General features: G+C 53.4%; 1 protein-coding gene across 1 annotated transcript in view; it reads left to right on the top strand.

Moving 5' to 3' along the window:
* Megf6 (multiple EGF like domains 6) overlaps positions 1 to 27223 on the top strand; it is a 101053-nt gene that overhangs the window by 63334 nt on the left and 10496 nt on the right. Inside the window, exons 5-17 of the mRNA XM_028757797.1 lie at positions 7018 to 7140; positions 14749 to 14874; positions 16591 to 16713; positions 17742 to 17864; positions 18022 to 18159; positions 18656 to 18775; positions 19353 to 19475; positions 19772 to 19939; positions 20211 to 20342; positions 21744 to 21872; positions 24539 to 24667; positions 25305 to 25439; positions 25531 to 25665. Coding sequence (XP_028613630.1) covers positions 7018 to 7140; positions 14749 to 14874; positions 16591 to 16713; positions 17742 to 17864; positions 18022 to 18159; positions 18656 to 18775; positions 19353 to 19475; positions 19772 to 19939; positions 20211 to 20342; positions 21744 to 21872; positions 24539 to 24667; positions 25305 to 25439; positions 25531 to 25665 — 1704 coding nt within the window. The remainder of the gene's footprint in view (positions 1 to 7017; positions 7141 to 14748; positions 14875 to 16590; positions 16714 to 17741; positions 17865 to 18021; positions 18160 to 18655; positions 18776 to 19352; positions 19476 to 19771; positions 19940 to 20210; positions 20343 to 21743; positions 21873 to 24538; positions 24668 to 25304; positions 25440 to 25530; positions 25666 to 27223) is intronic.

The raw sequence follows: 27223 nt of genomic DNA, 5'->3' as shown, positions 1-27223 counted from the left end.
AATGTTTCAATCTTAAGGAAACTGCTACACAACAACCCCTTGCTGGGTTGCTGTGTTTGCTTTTTTATACCTCCCAGCACCACCTGCCCAGTGGGGGGAGGCACGCGCACACACACATGTGTGCATGTTAAAAAAAAAACCAACCAAACAAAAATGCATCAGGTAAGTGGTGGCCTACTTCTAGGGCCTTGAGTTTGGGAGATGTCAGAGTGTGTTTTGCCTAAGCAGGGATTAGTGTCACCTTGCCTGCCATTTGACCTAGCCTTCTGCCCAAAGGGTGTCAGCAGAGGAAGCCCTGGCTCATCGATCACTGGTGAAGTGACTTGACTTCTCTAAGTGAGATGGGTACCCCATCCCCCAATCCTGGGCTGCTCTGGTTCAGCTAGAGCCCTACCTTCCAGAAGCCAGTGGGATCCAGAATACAGGTTGGCACCCTCACGTCTCTACTGGCAAAGGGGGTACATGTTGAACAGTAGCAAGCATTGCTATTCTATGACAATTGCCTGCCGTCCAAGCCCCACCCACAGCATGCTTACTGAAGAGGTTTCTGGAAGCACCCCAAGGTGAGGGTTTAGAGTCTCTGAGGTGTGCCACTCAGGGAAGGCAGGAGAGGGGGGCTTACCCACAGACCAGCAGATCCCAGACAGGCATGTCTATGCTGTCATGCCCCAGCAGGTTGGTGATATGGTAGGCTGGGTCCCAGATTCCAGACAGGACAGGGCAGGTGGGATATTGTGAGCTTGCAAGACTGCCTCTCCCAGAGACTCCAGATTGCTGGCCGGCAGGATCTTCTCTCTGCTTTATGTAGTCAGTGGGTCAGAGGATGGGTCATGCACCTTTCTAACCCATAGTCTGGTGATCCAGGGAGCATGAACCCTCTTTCTTCTTGGCACCTATGGCTATAGCCTTGTGCTCACTGTCTGTAGTGTTCACAGGGAGACACTGGTAGCTTCCACCAGAGCAAATTATGCTTAAGATATCACTGCTGCCTCTTCTGTGGGCTGCCACAGGAACTTCCTGGAAGGGCTTAGGAGCATGCATGGACAGGTGTCCTGTTCTTCCACCCTGGTTCAGGGACTTTAGAGCTGGAGAACCTTCCTAACAGGGATTACATGGTGACCAAGCACCCTATCTTATCCAAGTTCCAGCTTGCTGAGCAACATCTCTTTATGCATGGTCTGGGAACAGCGAGGGAGTCCATGATTGAGAGGGTGTATCAGAAAAGGAATCCCAGACTGGCTCTCATGCAAGGTGAGCTACAGGGCCCCTGGTTAAGGGTCTGAGCCTGTGGCTTCTTGGATTAGAGGAGGCATCTTCTGCGGACCCACACCTGTGCAAAGGGTTGTCCCCCAGCTCCTAGCCTGTCTATACTGCTCTCTAGCTTTCTCTTGGTGCTAAGGGAAGCGGGGACTCTTTCAAGGCTCTCCTCATGGAGCCCAGTGGAGAGGAGAAGAGACTGGAACGCTGGGTTTAGAAGTGAGGGGGATTGTGGTAGCATCTCCATGCCTAGGATTCCGGCTTTGTACTGTGGCCTCACACTGCCCCGCCTCCTCTCTCTCCCCACCAAGCCTCCTCAGCAGGGCCTCCCAGCCTTGCCAGGATGGCTTCATTCTCTACTTTGGTTTCTCTTCTGTGTTGGCCAGGACACCGTGACTGTGTGTCCACGCACGTTTGTGTGTGCATCTCTGTCTGAAGTTGCACATTCATATATGTCTTCTGTATGCATTTCTATGAGTGCAGGGGGGGAGGGTTGTGCATACACATGTGTCTGTGGATGTATGTGCCTGCGGTTTTGTGTGGATCATGATTTGATTGTTAGTGCGCCAGTAGGAATTCACAGGGCGGGCTGACGGGGCAGCGGGACCAGCATGGCCCCCTGGGGGGTGGGGCGGGGCTGGGAGGGGGGCCGTGGTGGGGGTGGCTTCCTCTGGAGTCTTGAGGATTTGGCCTTTACCTGCAAGGGGAGGAGGGAAAGCTGAGACCATAAAGGCAAAAGGGGCGGGGCATGCCAGATCCAGAGCTGCTGCCTGCCGGCACACAGCCTTAGTGCCTCAGAGTTGGAGTGTGTCCGACTGTCTGTGTCTGAGCTGGATGTGCACTGGAGCCTGGAGCTGGAGCTCTGAACAAGATCCCTGAGCTCAGACTGCCCACTGCTTCACAGACCCAGCATGGAGGTGTCCCGGGGCTGGGGTGGGCTGGCAATATTCTGGTGCCTCGGGCTTCTGGGCAGCCTGGTGGGTGTCACCAGCACTCACTACCGCTATCTGTGGAGGAACTGCTACCCATGCCACCTGAGCCAGACCGGCTACCCCGTGAGCACCAGTGACCAGAGGCCAGGTGGGCACCTCAGGAGCAGGGGTGGGTGGTATCAGGATGTCTCTTCCTAGCATGATTCCTTTGCTTTCCCTCCTCTCTCTCTCTCTCTCTCTCTCTCTCTCTCTCTCTCTCTCTCTCTCTCTCTTTCTTTCTTTCTCTCAAATTTATGCTTAATGTGTATGATGTGCTTGTTTTGTCTGCATGCATATATGTGCCCTTTGCATATGCAGTGACCTCTGGGGCCAGAAGAGGGTGTCAGATCCTCTGGAAGCAGAGTTACATATAGTGTGAGCCGCGTGTGGGTGCTGGGAATCAAATCCTGGTCCTCTGCGTGGGCAGCAAGTACTGTTAGTGTCAGGAACTTAGCACAGAGTTGGAGAGAGCAGGACCAGAAGGGACCAACAAGTCACTGTTGCTGAGTCAGGGTCCAGATGTGCCCTGAGCAAAGAGCAGACAGGTCACTTGGCTGGAGGAGGCACATATTCCTACCTTTTGCTCTAAGCTTTTGATATTCCCTCCTCTGTATCAGCCACTCTGGAATCAGGTGAGAAGGCAGGCTGGAGAGAGGTGCTCAGGGATCATGCCCCTAGAAGCTGGACCTTTTGGGGTTGCCTGTGTGAGTGTGGTAGGTGTTGTCATTTTCCTGCATGAGCCTCTCAGTTCAAGCCAGTAGGGCCACCTAGAGGCTCTGGGCTTAAGACTCCAGTAGCCACTGGGGTAAGAATCCTTTTATTCACCCTGAAATCTGGGATTTGATGCATCTAAGCCAGCTTCCCTTCACGTGGCTCTACAGAGCTCAGAGCTGGCACCCTCAGGAATGTGACTCGGGGCTGTGGTGTGTTGGGCTCTTGAGTGACTAGTCACTTGCAGCCTAGGGGGAGACTGAGACTCTTGGGAGATGTCCCTGTGATGAGTCCCACCTAGGAAAAATCAGATGCCGCCTGCCTTGTCTGTGTCACCTGATGTGAGGGTCCGATAGCCTCCAACTCTAGGCAGACCTCTTGCCCAGAGGTTCTTCCTAAGCCAGGCTGGCATGTTCCTGCCTTGAAAGTGGCATTTGGGAGCCTGTGCAGCATCAGGAGGTCCCAGTTGGGCAAGCCCAGGCTTTGGAGAGCTTGGAGCCCAGTCCCTGCTCTGAGCCTTTCTCAGGGGCAGCAGCAGGAGGTAGAAGGCTTGTGGAGTATGACTTACAAGAATGAGAACCTGATGTCTTGTTTGTGGCAACAGAAAGCTCTCACTTGGTACCTGGCAGAGTGGGCTTGCTGGCAAGGTCCTGGAGGTCTTTGTGTTTTCTGGAAGCCATGGTGAAGCTTAAGAAAGTTCTGAAGTGGTTTCCGCAGAGGCAACATTTGGTGGCTGGCTAGCTCTGACTGTTGTGTGCTGCTGGGCCAGGAACTGGTGGGTTGGATAAGGATTGGTGGCCCTGGTCTGTCCTGATGGTGTTCTTAGTGCCTCCCTTCAGCACCACCAGCCTCAGCCTCAGCTAAGCAGGTACTTACAGGCTTTCTCAGCTCCCAAGGGAACTGGCCCAGGTTGGCACAGCAATGCTAGCATATGCCGCTTATCCTGTCCCGAGGCTGCCAAGTCCCCAGTGACTGGCAACAGCAGGGGGTGGGGGGAGAGAACTACTTAAAATGACCTTTCTTGTTCCCCCAGCTGGATGGTCCTTCTCCGGTAATCCTGGGAATTCAGTAGACAGTGGGTTTGCCTGCTACCAGAAGTAGCCCCTTGAACAAGCAGACTCCATTCTTGACTCCCAGGTCCTGCTGACGGGCATGCGGTGCTCAGGCTCACGCTCATCGGGTCAGCAGGAGGGTGGGTGTCCGTGCTACAGTGGCAGCCTAGCTGTCTCTGCTCTTAGCAGGGTCTGCTTTCTGAGCATCTCTGGATGGTTCCACTGCACAGTCAGTGTGACCCCAGCTCCGTTGTCTGTGTGGGAGGTCTGCGCAGTCCTGGAGCACGGGCCTGTGGGATAAGAAATTCCAGGGAACATAGCCTCTGAGGATGCCAAGAGGCAGAAAATTCTCATTGACCCTGGCCATGCAAGTGACCTCCAGCAGGAACTACTGAGTCAGGCGGCCAGGCTAGAAACTGTGGTCTCACAGAACAGCAGCTCCCAAGACCTGAATCAAACAACAGAGCTGTCTGTACTCTTTTTTTTTTTTTTTTTTTTTTTTTCATGATCGCTGGTAGTTCAGTCTCTGTATGGTGCCTTAAAACAATGCAGACCCAGACTGGAGGTGTAACTCAGTTGGGAGAATGCTTGCCTGACAGGCACAAAGGCCTGGTTTCCATTCCCAGAGCTTCATTAAAATCTAGATGTAGTGGCATATGTCTGTAATCCCAGCACTCAGAAGGTGGAGGCAGGGGATTAGGAGTTCAGTGCTATCCTTGGCTACAAAGTGAGTTTGAGGCTAGCCTTGGCTATATGAAACCCTATCTCCAACAACAACAACAATAACAACAAGAACAACAACAACACACTACCTGCTGGCTCTGGAAATAGGAGTTCTACGAGGCTAGAATTGATGTGTAAGCAGAGAACAAACCTGGGCCAACCTCTGCCATCTCCAGCGTACAGAGGTCAAGTATATCCTGGGCTCATAGCTGGTCCTCCATCCTCAATGCCAGCCATATGTGTCTTTTAGTCTCTGACTCCTGCTCCATCTTGATGGCTCTTCTTACTCTGACCTTCCTTATCAATTATTATTGTCCTTAATTTTTGAGACACAGGGATACTATGTAGCATAGGCTAGCCTGGAACTGGTGGTTTTCCTATCTCAGCCTCCTAAACGCCAAGGTGGCAGACCTAACCACCACTCCAGCTTGCTCTCTCTGACCCTCCAGATAATCCAGAACACTCTCCCAAGTCAAAGTCCTTTGCTCAGTGCTGTCTGCAGTTTTTACTTTGCTGTATGGTGTTCTGGGTGGGGACACCTTTGGGACGTCATCTAGCCCCCCATGCTAACTTTGAGGATTGCTGAGCCTGTGGCTCCTCAGGTCATGGCCAAAGCTCCAGTTGTAGGCTCAGCAAGCACCTTAGAGGTCCTCTGCGCTGAGTATAGCTCTGTGCTGCCGCCATGTGGCCGACTTTGCGTTGAAGTGAGCAGGATTTAGGTCATAGGGTCCTACCCTGCTTTCACAGTGCCAATTATTTCTGTAAAAGGGTTTGTCTCCGTTCAGAAGACGCCTGTCTGTCAGGGCTTCAGGGGTATGTCGGGGGCAAAGCCTTCATCCTAGAATGGGCCTGCTATGTCTAGACACTAACTCCAGGAGGATGGCGGTGCTGAGAGCCTAAAAACTGTCACTCACCTAGTACATCCTCTGTGTCCAGGAAGCCTCCTTTAAACATAGGAAGGAATTGAACCTGGAGTCAGTATTCCAGCCCCTCCTAAGAGGCACTGAGGGGACAGTGATAAAGGCCCTATCTGTGCATGGCAAATGTGTAATGGGAGTGATCATGCACCCTTGTGAGGAGTTGGCTGCACACAGCAGAGGGCTGGTGACTGTCCCTGTCTCAAAGGACTGTGGAGAGCTAGCATGTGTGAGCACTCAGGGAGACCATAGCTGGCATGCCTGGGTACAGAGGACAAGTATGTGTGTGTGGGTCCTATTGAGAAACACCTGCCTTGTGCCCAGAGGTCCTTCACAGGCTACCTCCTTTGTGGTCAGCAGGGCCTGAGCATGCAGCCACGTGCAGACTGGCCACTTTCCATGGACTGGCCTGGGAGGATTTAGAATCCCTTGCCAGGGTGCCGAGGGTGGCTCAGAGTCAACGCTCTTAAGCCTGTTCAACCTATCCTCAGTGTTGGGACACAAGAGTGACACCCAAGAATGCCCAGACTATCTCGAGTTTTACAGACCAGCTGGCTGAGAAAGTCCCCGGCGTTACCTCAGCTGAGCCGTGTGTGCTTCTGTGACCTGCCAGGGTTCTGAGCTCAGGAACCAGTCCTCTCTGGATCCCCTGAGATGGATGTTGTTACCCCAGCCCCTCTAGCGTGGGGTCTGAAACCCCCATCATACCCTGGCTCTTCTGTCTCCTCAAGTATGGCAGGCGTTTGTTCTCACATCAGCTGAGGACTTGTGTGACGGTGGCCTTGTGAACCGGGAGCAGGGGCTGGTGCCCTTGTTTCTGGCCTCTTGTGACAAGTACACAGAGCAGGACACCCTCATGTGGCTCCGGGTGAGCCCTTTGCCACCCAGCCAGTCAGCTCCTCACTACATCCCCATTTTTTGATCAGAGACACCTGGTCACCATAGACATTGCAGGAAATCCTCCTGGAAGGGGCACCGCAGAGTGAGGGCTACACTCCCAGCAGACAAATCTCAGGGAACACTGAGAAACAGAAAGGAGGCTGCTTCCTGGACAGACAGAGAGACGCTGGCCATGACTAGAGTCCATCCTTGACCCTGAAGCTCCTCCTAGGAGCCCTGCCTGGGCTGGCCCTACCCTTAGGGTTCTGTACACCTGGTATAAAGAAGACAGTGGCCCATGCTGAATTTTCCTCTAGTAGCTATTTCTAACAGGGCATGCCAAACATGGAAATGCCAACCATGGAAAATGGGCACTGACTATGTCTGGGGTCACGAGGGAACTAGATATGGTCTGAGAAGGTCTTGAGTTCATATACCATCTGTCTGCTTGGTGCAGTGAGCCTGGTCCAGTGTGTGCCTAGCCGGTAACTCCACTCTTTTATCTAGATGTGGATGAATGTCGAACACACAATGGCGGCTGTCAACACAGGTGTGTGAATACCCCTGGCTCTTACTTCTGTGAGTGCAAACCTGGCTTCCGGCTCCACACTGATGGCAAGACCTGCCTGGGTAAGTGTCACCTCCCTGGGGCTCTGAGCCGTTGGTGAAACTCTCTCTCCAGAATGTACTCAGGTCTGCGGAAGGGGCCCGGTTAGGCCTGAGTGGGCTGGCACTGGGCTATGCACTTGGCAGCTCCTTCCTGCAGAGCATGGTTGCCTGGGAGTCCCAACAGCACCTTTCCTGCACTCCCTGTGTCCCCAAGCTGGGCATGCTCTGTAACTGTGCTGAGTCTTGTTGAGAGATTAATACCATCTGTGGGGGTTGGTCAATCTGTGGGGACTCAGGCCTAGCTGGGCTGCCACCAAGACATGGGGTGGGGGACTCCTTGGTTTGCTCTTGGGTGGTAGGAAGAAAGGAAGGCTGAGACTTGGCTGTGTGAATAGAAGCGTTTCTTGGTCTGGAGAGCAGGAATTCTCTGGAAGCCTGAGGGTGTGAGCATGTGAGCTTCAGTAGTGGTGAGAGGCAACCAGAGAGCCCTGACTATGTAGAGGCTCTGCTATGAGGGAAGGGGTTAGTGGCCTCTTGAAGACACAGAGCCCCTGACAGCTTAGATCTAAAGAAACACTAAAGTTAGGCAAAGGAGTCTTCATAGTGCACCCTGGATCTGGGGACAAGCACCCTGCATAAGACACAGTGGATCCTTCCCTCTGTTGTTCTGAGGGAAGGCACCCCTTCTTTCTACTTTGGAGACCCAGACAGCTTGCGCCAGTTCTGAACAGCCTGGTCTTTGGCTGCCATATGTCTGGCCATGTGCCAGCCCTGGGGGGTTACACCCCATACATACATGTCCCGGCCTCTGTACTCTCTGGAGGCTCCCGGAGCCAGGCAGTTGCCGGAGTGAGAAGGAGAAGCAGATGCAACAATGTTGTCATGTGTTTCCGGCGGGTAACTACAAGAGTGGAACTCAGTGCCTGCCTGCTGGCCCTTCTGGGAGCCTGTGGCATGGGCTCTTTAGTCTTGACTACCCTTGTCAGGTAGGGTACTCCTTAAAGAAAGGTGACCCTGGAGAATGGTGTGAGGGGTGACCCCCGCTGCTGGCTCCAGGACTAGGACACTCTAGTGACCGTCACTGAGACTCCTTGAGAGAATCAAAAGCCAGGAGGACACGCATCATTAACAGTCAGAGAGGAGGATGCTTCTTAGACCCAGAGTGACTGGTGGTACTGCTCAGAGGTACTGAGCTGCCAGCCTCAGGGCGCCCAGGAGGGATATCCTTTTATCCTGCCTTGGTCCTGTGCCCGCACCACCCATTGCTATGCTGGAGACAGGCATACTAGATTCTGTACCCTTGACGCCCCGGAAGGTTGGGCTCGTGGCATGTGTTTATTGCTGATAGCCTTCACTGCCCCTGTGGCTGTTCCCAAACACTGTTTACATGGAAAGGCTCTTAGGGGTTTCCACGGCTTTTCCACATACCCGTGCCTGCCTCCTGACCTCTCCTACCTGAGAGTTTGTCTGACTTCATGGATATTGGTCAGATGTGGCTCCTCAGAGGGTCTTTCTATCTCTCTCTTTTAAACTGTAACTTTCAACAAGGGATTTACACGGAAGCTTCTTGAGATCATGACATCCTGGTTTACTATGTCTGGGGACAGCAGGATAATGGCCTATGTCTCTGTTAAGAGATGCTCGGGCAAACTCTCCACACTGGCTCCTCCGGGCACAGTGGCTTTCCTTCTCTGATGACTTCTGCTTAGGGTCACCTTGCTCTCCCTGTAAGTGTCTGGTGGTATTCTGGGAATCCCTGAGCATTATCCCTGTTCCTTCACTGTGCCTGTGACAGACTCATTTCCCAGCATTCCCAGCCCTAGGGAGCTTCTATGATGAAGCTGGATGTGTCAATTTGGATCCACCAGATACTGCCTTCCCTGTGAGGGTCTGAGAAGGTTCTAGAACAATAGTAGGGCCTCCTGGCAGCTTCCTTCAGGAGTTCCTGGGTGTCCCTCAACCTCTATCCCATGGCCCTTTCAGTCGCTGAGGGGACTGCCTTGGCTGTGGTTGCCCTGAGGTGCTGGCTTGGGATGGAGGTGGCTGAGCAGCTCTGGAGGTTGCCTGAGGGAGCCAGAGTGGTGGTATTTATCTTGGGCCCTGTGGAGGACCCTGTACAGGTCATGCCATGGACTCATTTCCAAGGCCGGATAGACCAGGATAGGAAATAGGTAAGTTCTGGCTCTGATTTTCTTCCTCCCTCCCCCCCTCCCTCCTCCCCCCCCTCCCTTCCTGCTTCCCTTCCTTCCTTCCTTCCTTCCTTCCTTCCTTCCTTCCTTCCTTCCTTCCTTCCTTCCTAAGGTGTCACCAGGCTGAGGCAAGCCTGAACTTACTTTGTAGCCAGAGCTGGCATTGAATATCTGTTCCTCTAGCCTCCACCTCCCAAGTGCCAGGATTTCAGGCAGTAGCCTCCACACCCTGCACCAAATGCTCTAAGCATAGAAATAAAAAGCAGAAAGATTCCCACTTCCATTCTCTCTTTAAATTTTATTTTATGTGTACGAATGTTTGTTGTATGTGTGTACACTATGCATATGCCTGGTACCCCTCAAGGCCAGAAGAAAGGGTTGGAACCCCTATACCTGGAGTTACAGATGTTTGTGAGCTGCCATGTGGAGGCTGAGAACCAAATCCGGGTCCACTGCAGGATCAACCAGTGCTTTTAACTGCTGAGCCCTCTCCTGCTCTTAAAAATGAGAATTTTAAGGACTTTGCTCCTAACCCATTATAGTAAGGACATTGTCCCCTGTCATGGCTACCAATGCAATGGGAACAGAAAGGCCCCACCCACAATTTGGGATGCACTCTCCTGGGGTGCTCTGTCCTCTGTCTCATTTCTGAGGTGGGGACAGGGGGGCAGCCAGGCCTGAGGCTGCTCTAGCTTTTTCTGTGCTTGGGCAAGAGCCAATTCCTTCTTTCCCCGGCCATGGAAAGTAGGGCCTGCCCAGGGTGGTGGTTTGGCTGATGGTCCAGGAGTGTTCCTGCTTTCCCGTGACATTTTGCAGAGTTCCGGAGGGGAACAGCTTCAGGGTATCATAACAGCATGAGGGGAGCCCTCCTTCTCCGTGTGGCTGAGGGGCTCCGAGCGGCATGCACTTGTCTAGCGGCTTTCAGTATGACCTGGGCAATGGTCTTGGATATGGATGTATCCTTATACCCTCTGGGTTGAAGGAAAAATAGAACCAGTCTGTGGGACCATGGCTGTCACTGGATTAGCACCATTACAAGGGGGGGGGGCTCTCTCCTTTTTATGTTGCACCTGTTGGCTCAGGATGGACACCATTGGGAAGGGCTCTGCTGCTAACATACCCGTGGTGGTCCTGCCACTGCCAGAGTCACATGACAGAAGGAAAACTGCCCAGCCTTGCCCTTGGCCTGTTTCCACCTGCATGTACCTGTGGTACACAGAGTCTTCACTCCCCAGGCTTTTAGACAGTAAAGGACTTTACAGGCTCCAGTCTGTCCCCAAGGCTCCTTCCTGAAGGAGAAGCCACAAGGAAAGCAGTTTGGGCCCCGGAGACTGCTGCTGGCAGTGTGCTTGGTCTGGGGCCAAAGCCACAGGCAGCTCAAATGTGCATATTGCCAGGCTCTTCTGCAAAACCCATCCCCGTGGAGCCGTGGATGCAGCTCTGCCCATTTCACAGTCCTTCCAAAACCTGACAGGGGTTACAGTTGCACAAGGGGGTCAGCTTCCCAGCCCCAAGAAGCCTGAGGAGGCCTGGCCTGAGGGAGAGGTGGGAAGAGAGAAAGCAGCTGCTGCGGTCAGTCCCTTCTCTGTCTCATGATCCTACCCTGGCTCTTCACAGGGCAGGGACTGCTTCCACTTGGCCTAGAGGAACAGGGGTACTGAGGTTGAGTAGCCCCTACTGGGTGTCTCTTCCCAGCCCAGTACTGCCAGGAGACAGAGCACAAACCCTGAACTGGGTGCAAAACCCAGCAGGGGAGGTTAGACAGCCACAGTCAGTGGGCATACAGGGAGATGGCATGCCACAGGGGGTAATGGTGGTGCTGGCTTAAAGGGGGTAGGGGAATTATGGGAGGGACTCATTCTTCTGCTCTTGGGTCAGCTTCAATGTCAACAAAGCCCAACATCGCTTTGGTGATGGAGTGGTCCTGCTTATAGGATCTAACCGCCATCTCCGTAACTCACCAGGTATTTTGGTAACGGCTTTGGAGGAAGGCTGGGAATCTCTTGTGAGGCCTCTCACTGGACCAGTGTGTTTCCCTGGAGGGGTGCAGCTGGGAGCTAAGCCTTGGCAGTAGAAAATTGTCCATGGCTTCCTAGAAGGATAGACTGCTCTGGTCACTGATGGGGCATAGTGAGGGCTCTCAGCACCTAATGGCTACACCAGTTGAGCCAGCCCCAATCCTCCAGAATGATCTGGAGGCTGCATTAGAGCAGCTAATAAGCTTGGCTTAGCTGGCTGGAAGCAGACCTGGCTCTTGTATAGTCCATGCATAAAGGTGAGTTTATGGTCTGGAGGCTGAAGCCTAAAGCCTCCCCAAGGCCCAGTGTGGGTGTCTCATCTTCTCACCCCATGTGCAGCCAACTGTACGACCTGAGGTGTTCCTGATGCAAGGCTCTGAGGCCTTGGCTCAAGCCCCAAGGTTGAGCCTGGAGTACAGGTGGTGTCCAGACAAGTGCCCTTTGGTGGGGTGTCAGACATCCAAGAATGTTAAACATGTTGACACAAGCAGCCCTCTGTCCTATAGGAAATGTATTTTCTGTGAGGTCCAGGCTCTTCCTCCACAGAACCTTCCTCAGAGCTCTGTATTTCACACCCTATCCTGAGTAGTGCGACTCCTGCCTGCTGTGGGTGGAGTCGCAGCCCAGCTGTGCTGTCAGTGAAGTCTGCCGTGACCCTGTGCTAAAACGGCAGGGTTTTATTTCTCTCACAGTTGCAAGTCCAAGAGTAAGGTGCCAGCCCTTCTGGACCCTGGTGTGGTCAAAGTCCCATCTGTGGGACCACGTCTAACCTTAATTAAGGCATAAGACCCAGCCTCTGAACACTGTCATATCAGAGAGCTTCCGCACGGGACTTGATGGGGTGGGATGGGGGCGGGGCAGAGGCAGGAATGGGCGGGGCGGGAGGCAGGGTGGAGCTGTGGAGGGGAAGGTGGGATGGGGCGGGGCGGGGCCTGAGTTGTGAGGGACAGGCGCGGGTATGGGGGTGGGGGTGTAGGTGGTGCAGGAACGCACAGACATTAAGACTCTAATATAGAATGTCACCCAACTGTATAGTCATTTGTGTCTGATCTGGAAGTGGGCAGAGGCCTAAGTGAGGCCTTGGGAACTGGGGGATGGGACTATGGGGCGGGACCATATAGGGTCTTGCACACTTATACACAGATCACAGACCCATGCCGAGTGCTAGGTAAACGGGGAAGGTTGTAGAGCCAGACCTATCTGGCCCTGTTGCCTGAGATGGCTTGGGGTTCTCAACCCTCCTGCCTGTATCTCCAGTACTGTGATTTTAAGTGTCTCACCGACCTTGGCTGAGGCATTTGCTATGAGTATGTACCCATACGCCCTACAGGGAGGCCAGTCCCTGGCCTCTGCTCTAAAGGTCTCTTAGCCCCTGACCTCTCTCTGTTCCAAAGACCTCTTTCAGCTTTGCTCATGTCTGACTTTGGGTCTGATTTCTAGCACCAGATGTGAGCCTCTGGCCTTGGTCTTGGCAGAGGTCCTGAGTGTGTGTCCTACAGCTGTGTCTCAGTAACTTGAGGAGCTTGGAGACACAGACCCTGGCCGTGCCTGAAGCTGTGAAGCCCAGTGCAGCGAGGACAAAAATCTGCCTGGCTCAGCTTTCCCAGAATCCACAAAGGATGTGCTGGGTGATGCTGGCCCGGCTCCCTGGTGTGCTCAGCTTGGGAGCATCTGGGCAGACACAGCCCTGTGGAGTGAAGGACTGGGATGGTCCTGAGGGTGTGAAGCTGCACTGGAATTCCAAGTCTTTAACACCAGCCATGGTGGGCTCACATGGCTGCTTTGGAGATGGAGTACCTTTCCCTCCTGGTGGATGGTGCTTCCTGCTGAGATGCTGAGACATCATGCCCCTCTGTGCCTTCCCCGGGCCTGCCAGAATGGGCTTCTGGTTCCTATTACGTGTCCCGAGTAGGGACGCAGTTGGTGTGGTGAGCACGAGTAAACAGAGCCCCCAGGAATGTGGGGTCAGCTGAGGCCACATGCATGGGCGCCCAGACGCCTCAGGAGGGAGGGATGGTGGCTGAACAGATGACTCAGGTGAGGTCAGCCAAGCCTGGGGTCAGCATGGCTTGCATCCAGTTTAGGGGTCCCAGCAGAGATGGGGAAGGTCTCAGGTTGGCAGGCTTACCTCAGTTCTGTAGGAAATTGTTGTGGCTTCTCCCTTCATGCTTATATCAGGGGCCCTGGATGTCCAGGAGATCAGTCACTGCCTCCTCATGGCTGGCTTTGCCCCAGAGAAGGGGGCCTCCATGTGCTCCCCCAGCTGTGCTTCATGTGAGAAGAGAGCCGTTGTATGAGCAATGTGACTGTTAAGCAAGCTTGCTTTGAAGGAAGCCCGGCCTTCTCAGATCCCCGAGGGATCTCACGAGGCCCATGCAGCTGCCAGCACCTGGGCCATGCAGTGCTGACCCCAATGGTGTCAGACTCCAGTTCCTAGGCAGTCACTAACCATATCTCCAAGCTAAGCCAGGGACCGTACTGCTCAAAGTTGACAGTGTTCCCACACCCCAGGCAGCATCTTAGGGCCGAGCATTGCCACCCAAAGTGCTTTAGTGATGAGTCTCAGGTTTGCTGACACAGCTCTGGGCTCAGGCCCACAGGCAGACAGCCTTACCTCCCAGCCAGGGGCAGCATTCTTGTGGCTTCCCCTCCAGGGCTTACGGCTAACTTCCTTGAACCACAGGGCCATTGCCAGAGACTCCATTGTAACCAAATCCATACCAGGAGCTGGCTACCACTGCTGGTGGAAACTCGATGTCCATTCTCCATGCCTTGCCAGTCAAAGCATCTCCCCCGTCTCCATAGGCTAGCTGAGGTTATGAGTGACCTCATCCATGTGTGCAGGCACCTATCAGGCCAGCCCATCCCCTCTTCCCATGCCCTGAAGCAGCAGTCCAATCAGGAGACACAGGGTGCTGCCCTCTGGGACATGGTCTCACTGAGGAACTATGGATTCTGGGAAGTCTGGACACTCTGGTTGGGTGTGAGGTGTGGCCTCCCTGGTCTGTGAGGTGAGGTGGCGCCCATTTGTAGAAGTTCCACATGTGTCCTTTTGTTCTGGCCTGAGGACCAAGACGGTAGGGTAGATCTTGCCATGCTTCCTAGCCTGCTGTCAGGGAGTGAGCCAGCTACTTCTCAACAGCCTTCTGGTGTTTCATGTTTTGTGCTGGGGGATGCTGGGCTTCCATCGGGGCGGGGTCATCTGCCTTGTATCGAGCCCTTAAGTGGGCTGGGTTTAGAGGATTCAGAGAGAGAGAGCTCCACTGTACTGTGGACCCTGTAGGTGACTGGGGAAGTAAAGTCAGGCTTTCCGGGAACTGAGAACAACTAGGAGGCTGGTGAGGGTTCATCATCAGCGGTCCTGCTGGTGTGGGAACGAGGATCTGCGCTCTTGGCCTGATCTAAGCTTTTCTTGTCCTCAGCCATCAGCTCCTGCACTCTGGGAAATGGTGGCTGCCAGCATCAGTGTGTACAGCTCACCGTGACACAGCACCGCTGCCAGTGCCGACCCCAGTACCAGCTACAGGAGGATGGCAGGCGCTGTGTCCGTAAGTGTGAAGCTGGGAGAATGAGGGGTTCCAGGATCCAGGGAAGAAGCTGATATGAGCATATCTGGTGGTAGGAGGGAGGTGTGGGCTGCTGGGGGTGGGGGGCTGAGCTGCAGACGTGGTGAGAGAGCTACTAGATTACAGGTTCTCCAAGCAGGAATTTCAGGATGCAGACGGCACTCTGGTTCCCTAGATGTCTGTCTGGGGTTTGGGTGGAGGAGCCAGCCATGCTGGAGTTCCCTGGGACTTTGGCTGCTTACATAGGAGAACAAGACTTTGCTAAAGGAGTGTGTGGGGCGGGACCAGAGTCCCCTCGCCCGGATGTGGAAGTGGGACAGAGCAGGTGCTGAGACTCCCTGGTGCAGTAGAAAGTGAGTATCAATAGGAGGGGGCCAAGGCCAGGCATGTGGGTAGAATGGCATGGGATCTCAGGACTGGAAGATCACAGAACTGGGGGGACACAGGGCTGAATAGGTTACAGAGCTGGGGCTGTTAGTAGTTCAGGGGGTCACAGGAGTGCAAAGGCTACGGGATGGAGGGAATCGCAGAGCTGGAGCCATGCGTGGGGCTGGGGGATGCAAAGGTGAGAGTTTCACAGGACTGAAGGAATCAGGGTTGAGAGGGGCATAAGGCCTTGTGTAACTGCCGTTTCTTTTGTAACAGCCATCGGGTTCTGCTACTTTGTAAAGGCCGGCCGGTTCTGCTGCTCCGGTCCGCAGGTCAGGGTCTAGCAAGAGAGAGAGTGGGGACAGAGGAAGGGGGAAAAAGGGGCGAGAGACGCAAAAGATAGATACAAGACAGAGTCCGGTGGCGTCTCTTCAAGTCTCTTCTTTATTCTCCTCTCTTCTTACTATATTCTCACTCCTTCAGTCTCCTGACACCTCTCACTTTCTCACTCCTTCCTCTACTTCCTACTTCCTACTACCTCCTACTACTTACTACCTCCTACTTTCTACCTCCTACTCCTCACTCCTCAATAGAAAGGAAATCCGGGTATTTATACCCTTTACCACGTGACTTGCCCTCGTGGACAATCTCAACTGAAGCCACTACGTCACGTGCCTTGTAGCCATGGATACCAGGAGCACCTGGCAGCTGGGGGCACTAAACAGTGTAACAAGATGTTTATCAGAGTGCGCTCAGCTATTGCAGGCTGTTGAAACAAGTCTCTTGTCAGGGTATATGGCTCAAGATGGCTGTAAAGATGATAGCCACTTTCGGCTAAGAGTCGGCTCCCAACAGCCTTGGAGGGGGTCATAGGGTTGGCAGATCACATAGATCCTTGGGTCAGAGGATTGGGGATCACATGGTTTGGGGCTCCTAGCCCCAGTGTCTGTTTCAACACCGTATCTCAAATCAAGAGAACTGGGAGAAGCAGGCCACACTCATAGTCAGAGCTCACCTGGGCTGACAACCTCCTTGCTGGAAGGCCTTCTGTTTAAGCCTTGCTTCCTATCATGGTGCACATTCTTTTGGATCCATGACACTTGAAAGTCGTGGGTTTGGTGGGGTACTGACTGTTCTGGCAGAGCCTTTGGAGCCTTGACCTTGGCTATGGAGACTTATTGGGGGAACTCGCAGCTGACTATAACTGGAGCACCACGTCACAGGCTGAAGCAGAGAGGGGTTCCTGCACTGGAGGGCGATTCTGAGTCTGACAGAGTCCCCTTCCCCATCTCTTTTCTCTGCCTCCATCCCTCTGGCTCTGGTATCCAGGGAGAAGCCCATGTGCAGATGGCAATGGCGGCTGTATGCAGATATGCCAGGCACTCGGGGCTGTTGCCCACTGTGGCTGCCACCCGGGTTACCAGCTTGCTGCAGACCGCAAAGCCTGCGAAGGTAGGTTGCTTTCTCTAGCCCAACGTCCCTGAGACACCTGGTGGATGGGTCTAGTCTCCTCTCCCTGACAGTGGGTGGGCGGGAGACACCCAAGGAACTGTCTCCAACCCAGCAATGTTTCTGCAGGAGAAGGGAGGGAACTCGGGTTTCTGCTTTAAACGCACTTCCTATATTGTCCAACTAGTACCTGGTCCTTAGGGCTCAGGAGAGGTAAGTGAGGGGGAGGGAAAAGGAGCACCTATATACCCCAGAAAATGTCCCAACGAGTCAGTGCTGGGCTTTCTTGGGGCAGGTGGTGTTAAATGCATCGTTGACTGTATTTGGGCCCTAGTTTCCAGAATTCATTCCTTCATCTTGCTGGCTGCTGTCATACAGCCAGGCCAAGTGTGTACCTGACCACATCCCCAGCTGTGTGCTGTCCCGACCTCTCTGTAGACAGTAAGTCTGTGAAGAGCAGCCTTAGGGAGTTTACCGTTTGCCCAGTGACTTCAGGGTGATTGTGATGCTCCTGGGCCCTCAGAGAGATGGTAGTTCACCTCCCAAGTGGCATGTCAGATACCCAGGTGCCTGAAGGGTGGGGAAAGTGGATAGCTACCTACCCATCTCACATCTGCAGTAGGAAGTTATTACTGGTGCAACAGAAAAGACTCCCTCGGGCTGGAGAGCTGGCTCAGGGGTTAAGAGCACTGACTACTCTTCCAGAGGTCCTGAGTTCAATTCCCAGCAACCACATGGTAATGGGATCCAATGCCCTCTTCTGATGTGTCTGAAGAGAGCAACAGTGTACTCACATATATTTTAAAAACAAAAACAACAAACAAACAGAAAAGACCCCCTCTGAGCTCAACATGAAACACAACTTGGGTCCCCTCTGTCCCCTGTCTGTCAAGCTGTGTCATGGGACAGCATGGTCTATGCTATGCTGTCTAAGCCAGAAAGCTGTTAACATGCCCTGGGATATCAGCCACCACCACTATTTTCCCACTGTCAGGAGCCCCTAACTCCCCTTCCTTGACTCTTCCTTGCAGATGTGGATGAGTGTGCCTTGGGGCTGGCCCAGTGTGCTCACGGCTGCCTCAACACCCAGGGATCCTTCAAGTGCGTGTGCCACACAGGCTATGAACTGGGTGCCGACGGCCGACAGTGTTACCGTGAGTTAGCAGCGAGCAGCGGACTGGGGGTGCTTGGGGTACTAATGTGGCTCCCCAAGACCCTAGAGTCAGTTTCAGTTGGGCAGCCCTGGGTGTGGGTCCCCAGGGGCTGCTGAGGGTGTGCTAATCCCTCATCCCAACTGAGATGTCCTCACAGGGATTGAGATGGAGATTGTGAACAGCTGTGAGGCTGGCAACGGCGGCTGCTCACACGGTTGTAGTCACACTAGCACAGGGCCCCTGTGCACCTGCCCTCGTGGTTACGAGTTGGATGAAGACCAGAAGACCTGCATTGGTGCGAGCCAGTCCCTTCCAGGCTGCCCTGCCCCTCCATCCCCAGGACTCGCTGCTGCACCAAGTCTTGGACTTGTTTGGTGCCATGGCTTGGATCTCTCTCTCTCTCTCTCTCTCTCTCTCTCTCCCTCCCTCCCTCTCTCTCCTGCTGCTGCTGCTGCTCATGAAGACCTGGGCTCAGCAGGAGCTGCAGGAGAGCTGGCAAGAGTCAGCATCCCACTCAGAAGGATTCTGAATGCTTGGGTTGGCATGGTGGGAGTGGGGGAAGGGTGAGAGATGTCCACGGAACTGTTCATTCCAGCTGTGTGTGGTTGTGTGGCTATATGCATGATTGTATGTCGTGTGCAAGTGATTGCGTACAGTCTCACACTTGGTCAGGTAGGATTGTGTTTAGGCGTGTACACAAGGGTATGGGCGAGCCTGAGCTGTGGCCGTGGGATTGTGGGAGGGTATATGTGTATCCGTGGTACCAGTAGGCTCCTGTGTGTGACCCACAGACATCGACGACTGTGCCAACTCCCCGTGCTGCCAGCAGGTGTGTGCCAACACTCCTGGTGGGTACGAGTGCAGCTGCTTCGCTGGTTACCGGCTCAGCACGGACGGCTGTGACTGTGAGGGTGAGCGTGTGTGGTGCGGTAACGGATGGGTGGTTAGGGGTCAGCCTTGGCCCTCCTGAGGTGATCATGGGATCCACCTGCTTCCTGTTCTGCTTGTGGGCATTGATTAAGTGCCTGCTGTATGCTCAGGCACACCCATCCTGACCACATATAAACTTGCTTATGATCTGATGGACTACACACAAGCTGTACATATAGCTAGCCAGACTCACACAGAGCCAGAAGCATATGCTTGTATACAATCATGTACTTTAAATCACACACAACCATTGCTTCTCCCTCCCTCCCTCCCTCCCTCCCTCCCTCCCTCCCTCCCTCCCTCCCTCTGGTCTGTAGGCACTGGCTCCTCTTGCCTTTTCCTTAAATGACTCTCCTGGCAGATGTCCACTGTCCCTTCACTCTTGAGGGGAAAGACTTCTAAGGCAGTCACTGTGGGTGGGGTAGGGTGATGGTAGTGTTACTAGCTGCTTAGAGGAATAGACACCAGACTTTGTCATTTGGGTACAGCCAGGGCAGGAAGTGTCCTCCAGGTTTCCTACCATGGGAGCACAACCCCAGCAGCCCTGTTTGTCTGCAGATGTTGACGAATGTGCCTCTGGTCACAGCGGCTGCGAACACCACTGTTCTAATCTGGCTGGCTCCTTCCAGTGCTTCTGTGAGGCGGGTTACCGGTTGGATGAGGACCGCAGGGGCTGCACGCGTGAGCCTCCCCTTAGGAACCCCTACCTTCTGGGTGTCTGTTCCCAGAAGCCCACATTATCTGGCAGTCTAGCTGGCTTACCATCTTCTGGGCCCCATGTGATCTTGTCTCTTGCTGTAGGGGTGGGGCCAGCAGGCTAGTCGGGTAAGTGATTGATAGGTTAGGGCACAGTGTTACAGGGGTCTTGGGCATCCTGTTTCTCCATAATAAGGAAAGAGAAGAGCTGACACCTATGGCGGTGGTGTTGCTGAGTCAGTGGGCAGCAGAGGCTGAGAGGCCTGTGTGTCCTTCCCCAGCTCTAGAAGAATCCGTGGTGGACCTGGATGGCCAGCTGCCCTTTGTGCGGCCCCTGCCCCACATTGCAGTACTGAGGGATGAGCTTCCGCAGCTCTTCCAGGATGACTATGGGACTGAGGAGGAGGCAGCGGAGTTGCGGGGAGAACACACGCTCACTGAGAAGTTTGGTGAGGCATGAGCCTGCCCTTGGCTTTTCCCCTTGGGGATGGCAGTTCCTGGGCTATGCTGTGGTACAATGTGGAGGGCTCCCAGAAGGGGTTCCCCTTTACAATGTGTAAGCTCATCCAGGGCTCAACTGGCCCCTGGTTCCTAGGGTGGGGTCCCCATATCTCACCTTGGAACTTAGAAGCTGGGGATATCCCTTGCTCTCTCCTCTTTGACCCAAGGGCCCGAGTCTAGGGATCTAGTTCAGAAGTCCCCCTCCCTGTCTTCCTGCAGTCTGCTTGGACCACTCCTTTGGCCATGACTGCAGCCTAACCTGCGATGACTGCAGGAATGGAGGGACCTGCCTCCCGGGCCTGGATGGCTGCGACTGCCCAGAGGGCTGGACCGGGATCATCTGCAATGAGAGTGAGGCTGATGGTGGGGTCTAAGCATTGTCTGTGAGCTCCAAGAGCTGTGAGCCTCCATTCTGTATGGTTCCCTCTGGCTAGCTCTGGGGAGAAAAATCCACCTATAGATAGGGAGTATGTCCACCTACCCCTCTCTCTGTCCATCTACCAACCTGCCCATTTACCTACCCAAGTACCTACCCACCCATCCATCTATCTCCACACCCATCCATCCTTCATCTGTCTACACTCCCATCCATTCATCCATCCATCCATCCATCCATCCATCCATCCATCCATCCACACACCCACCTACCCCACCCACCCATCTATCTCTATATTCATCTGTCTACCCACCCACCCATCTATCTCCACACCCATCCATCCTTCATCTGTCTATACACCCATACACCCATCCATCTATCTCCTTACCCACCCATCCATCCACCTGTCTACCCACTCATCTGTCTATACACCCATGTACCCACCCATCCATTTATCTGTCTACCCACCCACCTATCCATCCGTCTACCCACCCACCCATCCATCCATCTACCCACCCACCCATCCATCCATCCATCCGTCTACCCACCCACCCATCCATCCGTCTACCCACCCACCCATCCATCCGTCTACCCACCCACCCACCCATCCGTCTACCCACCCACCCACCCATCCGTCTACCCACCCATCCATCCATCCATCCGTCTACCCACCCATCCATCCATCCATCTACCCACCCATCCATCCATCCGTCTACACACCCACCTATCCATCCCATTAATCCCATCCATTTACCATCTTATCTATTGGACCTTCCCTCCCTTTGATAAGTGTCTACTGACTGTTCTCCAACCCCCACCCCTTGTACTAGACATGGTGCTAGGATGTGAAGCACTCTGGGAACCAGTGAGCCAGCCTGTGAGATGCTCCCAATCAGTCTCCAGGAATCTAATGACAAATCAACAAACAGCTGAGACTGTTGGAGGTGTCTGTGGAAGAGACCCAGTGGGCGGGCTTCTCTCAGACAGGTAGTGGGGACTCTGAAACCTTCCTATGGGAGCAGAGCCTTGCCTAGGACTACACAACAACTTAGTAGCTGAAGCACCCTGGAAATGGATCTCTCCAGAGCCTTCCTTATCTCTCCCAAGGCCTCCAGACCAGGATGGCACCAGGCAGGCCCTTCAGGCTGTGAGGATCACCTGAAATAGGTCATCTGATTAAAAGGGTCGGTGTGTGTTAGATGTCATGATGTAGCCATTGATTAGTGATGTCTGCCCTGAGTGTGACTGGGGCCATGAGGTACAGATAACATCATTTGCTGTTCCAGGCTGTTGTTTAAAATGGCTGCCTTTAATGCCAGGAGGACCCCACGTTCTGCTGGTTGGTAATCCTGTTGTCTCCCTGTCGTCCCCTGTAGCTTGTCCTCCAGACACCTTTGGGAAGAACTGTAGCTCTCCCTGCATCTGTCAGAATGGTGGGACCTGCGACCCAGTGTCAGGAGCCTGTCGCTGTCCCCCAGGCGTCACTGGAACCCACTGTGAGGATGGTGCGTGTAACCCCCCTGGGAACTCTAAAGAAAGGGAGGAAATACGGAGCTTGGTTCAGACTCCTATTCTTGCTCCAAGACTTTAGGCTGTGCCTGGAGGAGAAGGGGGGGGGACAAAGAACTTTAGTGAGTCATGATGCCCATTTCCTGGGACTTACCGAAGGTTGAGGCTCAACTCCATGGGTGGAGACATATTTGGAATAGATTCTCTGGGGAAGTGGTGAGCCCCTCAGACCTGGTTGCATTCAAGCAGATCTGGGTGATGGCCAGCTGGTGTTGAGTGATATATTTAAAGTAGCATTTTCTTGGGCTGACTAAGTGGTGGTGGCTCTGCTTAGCTCTGCCTCCATGTTCCATGGCCAGAGGCCATATGTGCACCGAAGCTAGAAATGGCCAGCCAGAAACACCGGCCCTGCCACCCACAAGATGCCAGCGTGGGAGATGGCTCTGCCAATCTTCCATGCTGTCTCCATAAGGCTGGGCTGAGCCCAGACCATCCCACCATCCACACGGTACCTGGTAGAAATGAGACTCTAATGCTTAATGATTAACCAATGGTTTTATTTGTTTGGTAATGCTCAATAACAAGATGCCCACACAATTAGGGGTGTAACCCAATATCCAACCTAGATATATCAACTACCTTTGACTGCTAGTCCGCTGCCATGTTCCTCTCTCTCTGCCCCCTCTCCCCTAGCCCTTCCTCTTACTTCTCCTCTTCCTCTCCTTACTCCTCCCACCTTAGCTCCTCCCAAATTGCAGGGAAAATATGCCACTACAAGCTGGGATTGTAGAAGGAATTCTGTCTGTGCTGGTAGCTGCGTGGGGTCTAGCCGTAGCTTCAACATTGTGGGAGAATTGCAGTTCATGAGAATAAGCTTCTCGAGGGAATGGCTTTATCTTTGGGTGTCCAGGACTTTATTCAGCCATTTTAATTGCTCCTGTTAAGTCGGTGGTTCCCAACCTTCCTAATGCTGCAACCATAGAACTGGTTTCATTGCTACTTCGTAACTGTAATTTGCTACTGTTGTGAATCACAGCGTAAATATCTGATATGCTGATGACCTTAGGCGACCCCTGTGAAAGGGTCGTCCGACCTCCAAAGGGGTCGTAACCCACAGGTTGAGAACCACCACATTTGAGTGAGAGGATACAGTTGACAGAACCCAGCTGTTTTAGTTAGGGTTTTACTGCTGTGAAAAGACACCATGACCAAGGCAACTCTTATAAAGGACAATATTTCATTGGGGCTGGCTTACAGGTTCAGAGGTTCAGTCTATTATCATCAAGATGGGAGCATGGCAGCATCCAGGCAGACGTGGTGCAGGAGGAGCTGAGAGTTCTATATCTTTATCTGAAGGCTGCTAGTGGAAGACTGGCTTCCAAGCAGCTAGGATGAAGATCTTAAAGCTCACACCCACAGTGACACACATATTCCAACAGGGCCACATCTTCTTTTTTTTTTTTTTTTTTTTTTTTTTTTAATATTTTTTTATTTATTTTATTTATTATTACACTGTAGCAGTCTTCAGATACACCAGAAGAGGGCATCGAATCTCGTTATGGGTGGTTGTGAGCCACCATGTGGTTGCTGGGATTTGAACTCAGGACCTCTGGAAGAGCAGTCAGTGCTCTTAACCGCTGAGCCATCTCTCCAGCCCCCTAGAGCCACATCTTCTAATAGTGCCACTCCTTGGGCCAAGCATATTCAAACCATAACACCAGCCCACAGGTCCCAAGGTAGTCTGAGGACAATAGGGTGGCCAGGCAGCCACACGGTGTCCCCCACCCTACTTACTGTCTCCGCCATCCATCTCTCACAATCTGCTGCAAACATGCGGAGACTGAAAGAGCCATAGGTATGACAGGCTCCAGGTAGCCTCAGGGACATTTGACAGGTATAAGATCTGAATTTATGTCACTTCCCAGAGACTTTTCTTCTGCAGTTCTGGGGGGAGGGCCACCAGACACCTCAGCAAGTGAAAAATATACCAGTATAGTGAGCAGAAGGGGATCTCTGGGAAGAGACAGGCAGATTTGGGGGGTAGAGACTTCATGGGAACCTTGTGTTAGTTTCTCAGACCCTGGCTGTCCCTACTTTGGGGCTACATGCTTCCTGTCTCTTCCTGTGACCCTGTCTGCTCACACCTCTTCACTGCCTTCCTCTCTGTCTCAAGGCTGCCTGTCTGTGGGCTAAGGATATTATTTGTTATTGTATTTGGGGATCCCTTGGGCAAGATGGGGTGCTCTTTTCTCAAGAGCCTGGAGATTGGGATGTGGTAGCTTTTGAGGATTCAACATTTATAATTGGGCAGGACAGATTCAAAGAAACAAAGGCAGCCTTAGCCCTGAGGCCTCCCAGCTTGGGTGTGGTCCTGACCAGGTGAGGACTTGCAACCTCCCTCTGGGGTGGAGAGGTTGGGCTCAGCATTCTGTGTGGGTTAGAGGTTAGGATGCTTAGAGCTTTGCCTGCTAGTGAGTGCGCACAGTGCTCTGAGGGACTGACCAGCCCAACCAACAGGCCTCATCAGGAGGTTCAGCTTGTGCCCGTTGGGCATGGCTGCTCCTATCTCCTGCCCTGGGGACTAAGCCTCTAACTGTCTTTTCATCTGAGTACCGAGCTGGTAGGCCAACTTCTTCAATTCTCACTAAACTGTTCCCCACAGGCTGCCCCAAGGGCTTCTATGGCAAACATTGTCGTAAGAAATGCCACTGTGCTAACCGGGGCCGGTGCCACCGCCTCTATGGGGCCTGCCTCTGTGACCCAGGGCTCTACGGCCGTTTCTGTCACCTGGGTGAGTTCTACTACATCTGTCTGTATGAGTGGGACCATGTGCTTTGCACACTGTCTCTCCCTGGGCTGGGAGCACCATGGTAGCCTCTGTGGATGGGTTGGCTTGCAGTGACATATCAGCTGGAGTCCTATATCACTACCGGGCTGGCCTATGGGCATCTGGTGCACTGACCCTAGACTGGTGTGACTCCTAGCTCTTATCTGGTAGTGCAGACAAACAGGACAAGACTTCCCAGGAAGCTTCTGATCTTGGCTTGGGGAATAAAACCAACTTCCCAGCCCCTGGCAGAATTCCCGTCTCTGAGTACGTGGACTCTCAGGGAAGGAAGGGAATGGTGGATTAGCAGAGAAAGAAAGGGTGATGGTAGTGTGGTGGTGTTTGATATCTGTGAAAGAGCTCCTTGGGAGGAGAAAGTTGGGTTTGTCCTACCTGGAAAGTGGTATGACCTAGGGATAGCCTATCAGATATGCAGACCCTGGTTCTTAGCCCTAGGTCTTCAGGACACAGATGTGCTAGGATTCCCAGAATGTTCCGGAAGGGGACTCAGCTACAGCAGCATACTGACCTCACCCCTGCTGATTCGGGCTGACTGGGGGGTGCTGTAGCAGGCAGGCTCCTTATGGCTTTGTGTCTGCAGCCTGCCCTCCCTGGGCCTTCGGGCCGGGCTGCTCTGAGGACTGCCTTTGTGAGAAGTCACACACAAGGTCTTGTAACCCAAAGGATGGCAGCTGCTCCTGCAAGGCCGGCTTCCAGGGCAAGCACTGCCAGGCGGGTGAGTCTCTGGAGGAGAGGGAGGTCGGTCCCAAGGCCATTGGAGAACCTCACTTTCGTCTCTCAATGCTGTCTTGCCTCTCGCTCTGCAGAGTGCGAGTCAGGCTTCTTCGGACCAGGCTGCAGACACCGTTGCACCTGCCGGCCGGGTGTGGCCTGTGACCCTGTGAGTGGCAAGTGTCGGACGCAGTGTCCTCCTGGCTACCAGGGGGAGGACTGTGGCCAAGGTGAGCAACTGTCCCCTGGGGGTTCCTGCGATTGGGGTCCCTTGTACTAGGGAGCTGTAAAAGTGTACCTCTGGAAGGTACCGATCCAGTGCCTGTGTGTAATTGGCCCCTTTACCTACCATCAGCTCAGAGGTAGCATGGTTCCTAGACTGTCACAGAGGTGCTCAAAGAAGGAGCTGATCTGTCTGCCTGGTTCAGGGTCAGCACCTCTGTGGAGTAACTGCCAATGCCTCACCTCCCTGAAGCTCCTGGGAAAGCTCTGTGCTGGAGTCTGGGGCAAGATGGATGAGAAGGGAACCAGAGGTGGAAGGTGGGAGGAGGAGCAGGGTGGCTGCTGAGGCAGGGGGATGCTTCAGAGAGTTCTACTCTGCTTGTGGGCTTGCAGTCTTGGGTGTACGAGTGAGCACAGAGCTGCCATGACCTTAGTTATTTGGCAGGTAGGAGAATGGGCCTCAAGACCGGAGGGTCACATTAGTGACGTGGGTCCTTAGGTGTCACTGGGAGACCTGAGGTAGGGCTGGGAGCAGGTGGCTTAGCAAATCACGTCCTGATTGGTTGGCAGCCCAGGATATATGGGGTTGACTTGCCCTAGAGGACCAAGATGGAGGATAAGGGGCTGTGACTACACCGGCAGGGGACCTGTGACTGGATACTGTGGACTGTGGTTCTCATAGTGAGGATCTAAGGCTGTGTAACTTGTGGAATGTCAAGCTGGACACTCAGATGTTTGGCTTAAGGCTTTTTGACCAGGAGGGGATATAGCCATGTAGTCACAGGTCCCTGAGGGAGGGGGCAAAGGCCCTTGGTGTTTATATTGGGGGTCAGTACAGCTGCTGCCAACAGGCCAGGGATAGGTGAGCCTCTCGGCGTATAGCAATTGCTGTCTATACCTATTGGTCAGATTGGAGGGGGGCTTCAGGGCCTGAGTGTGACCAGTTTAGGATTGGCAAGGCTGGAAAGGAATGCGGGAGCCATCAGCCATCCCTCCTTCTCTGTAGGGGAGAAAGGCAGAGACGTTCCCAGCATCACCAGCCAGGGTCATAGGTCAGCTTGGCAGCATCTCATCTATGTGATGAGGCCTGGTGAGGGCTCTCAGGTCTTCTTGTAATAAGAGAGAATACACAGGGCTTGTACCTCAGTCTAGAATCTCCAGACCTGACTGGTTCTCAGGACTCTATGCTCTCAGGTTTTGTCACCAGCTCTGAGTGTCCTTATTCATACAAGCATCTGGGGAGTGGACAGGACTGAGCCTCTTAACAGAGCCACCCAGAACACACACGCACACATATGCACACGCACACACACATATACACACATCACATACATGCACATGTACATGCACACATACACATACACACACATATATACACATACATACACTTAAACACACATGCACATACACTTATACACATACATATACATCATACACATACATGCACACATATACACATACACACACATGCACACATACATACAAACATATGCATACACATACATACACACATCACATACATGCACATGTACATGCACACATACACACACATATATACACATACAT

This window comes from Grammomys surdaster, unplaced genomic scaffold, assembly GCF_004785775.1.
Source record: "Grammomys surdaster isolate TR1022 unplaced genomic scaffold, NIH_TR_1.0 126185, whole genome shotgun sequence".
Lineage (NCBI taxonomy): Eukaryota > Metazoa > Chordata > Mammalia > Rodentia > Muridae > Grammomys > Grammomys surdaster.
The sequence above is the reverse complement of the archived record's forward strand: the minus strand, read 5'-3'. Positions and strand labels throughout refer to the sequence as shown.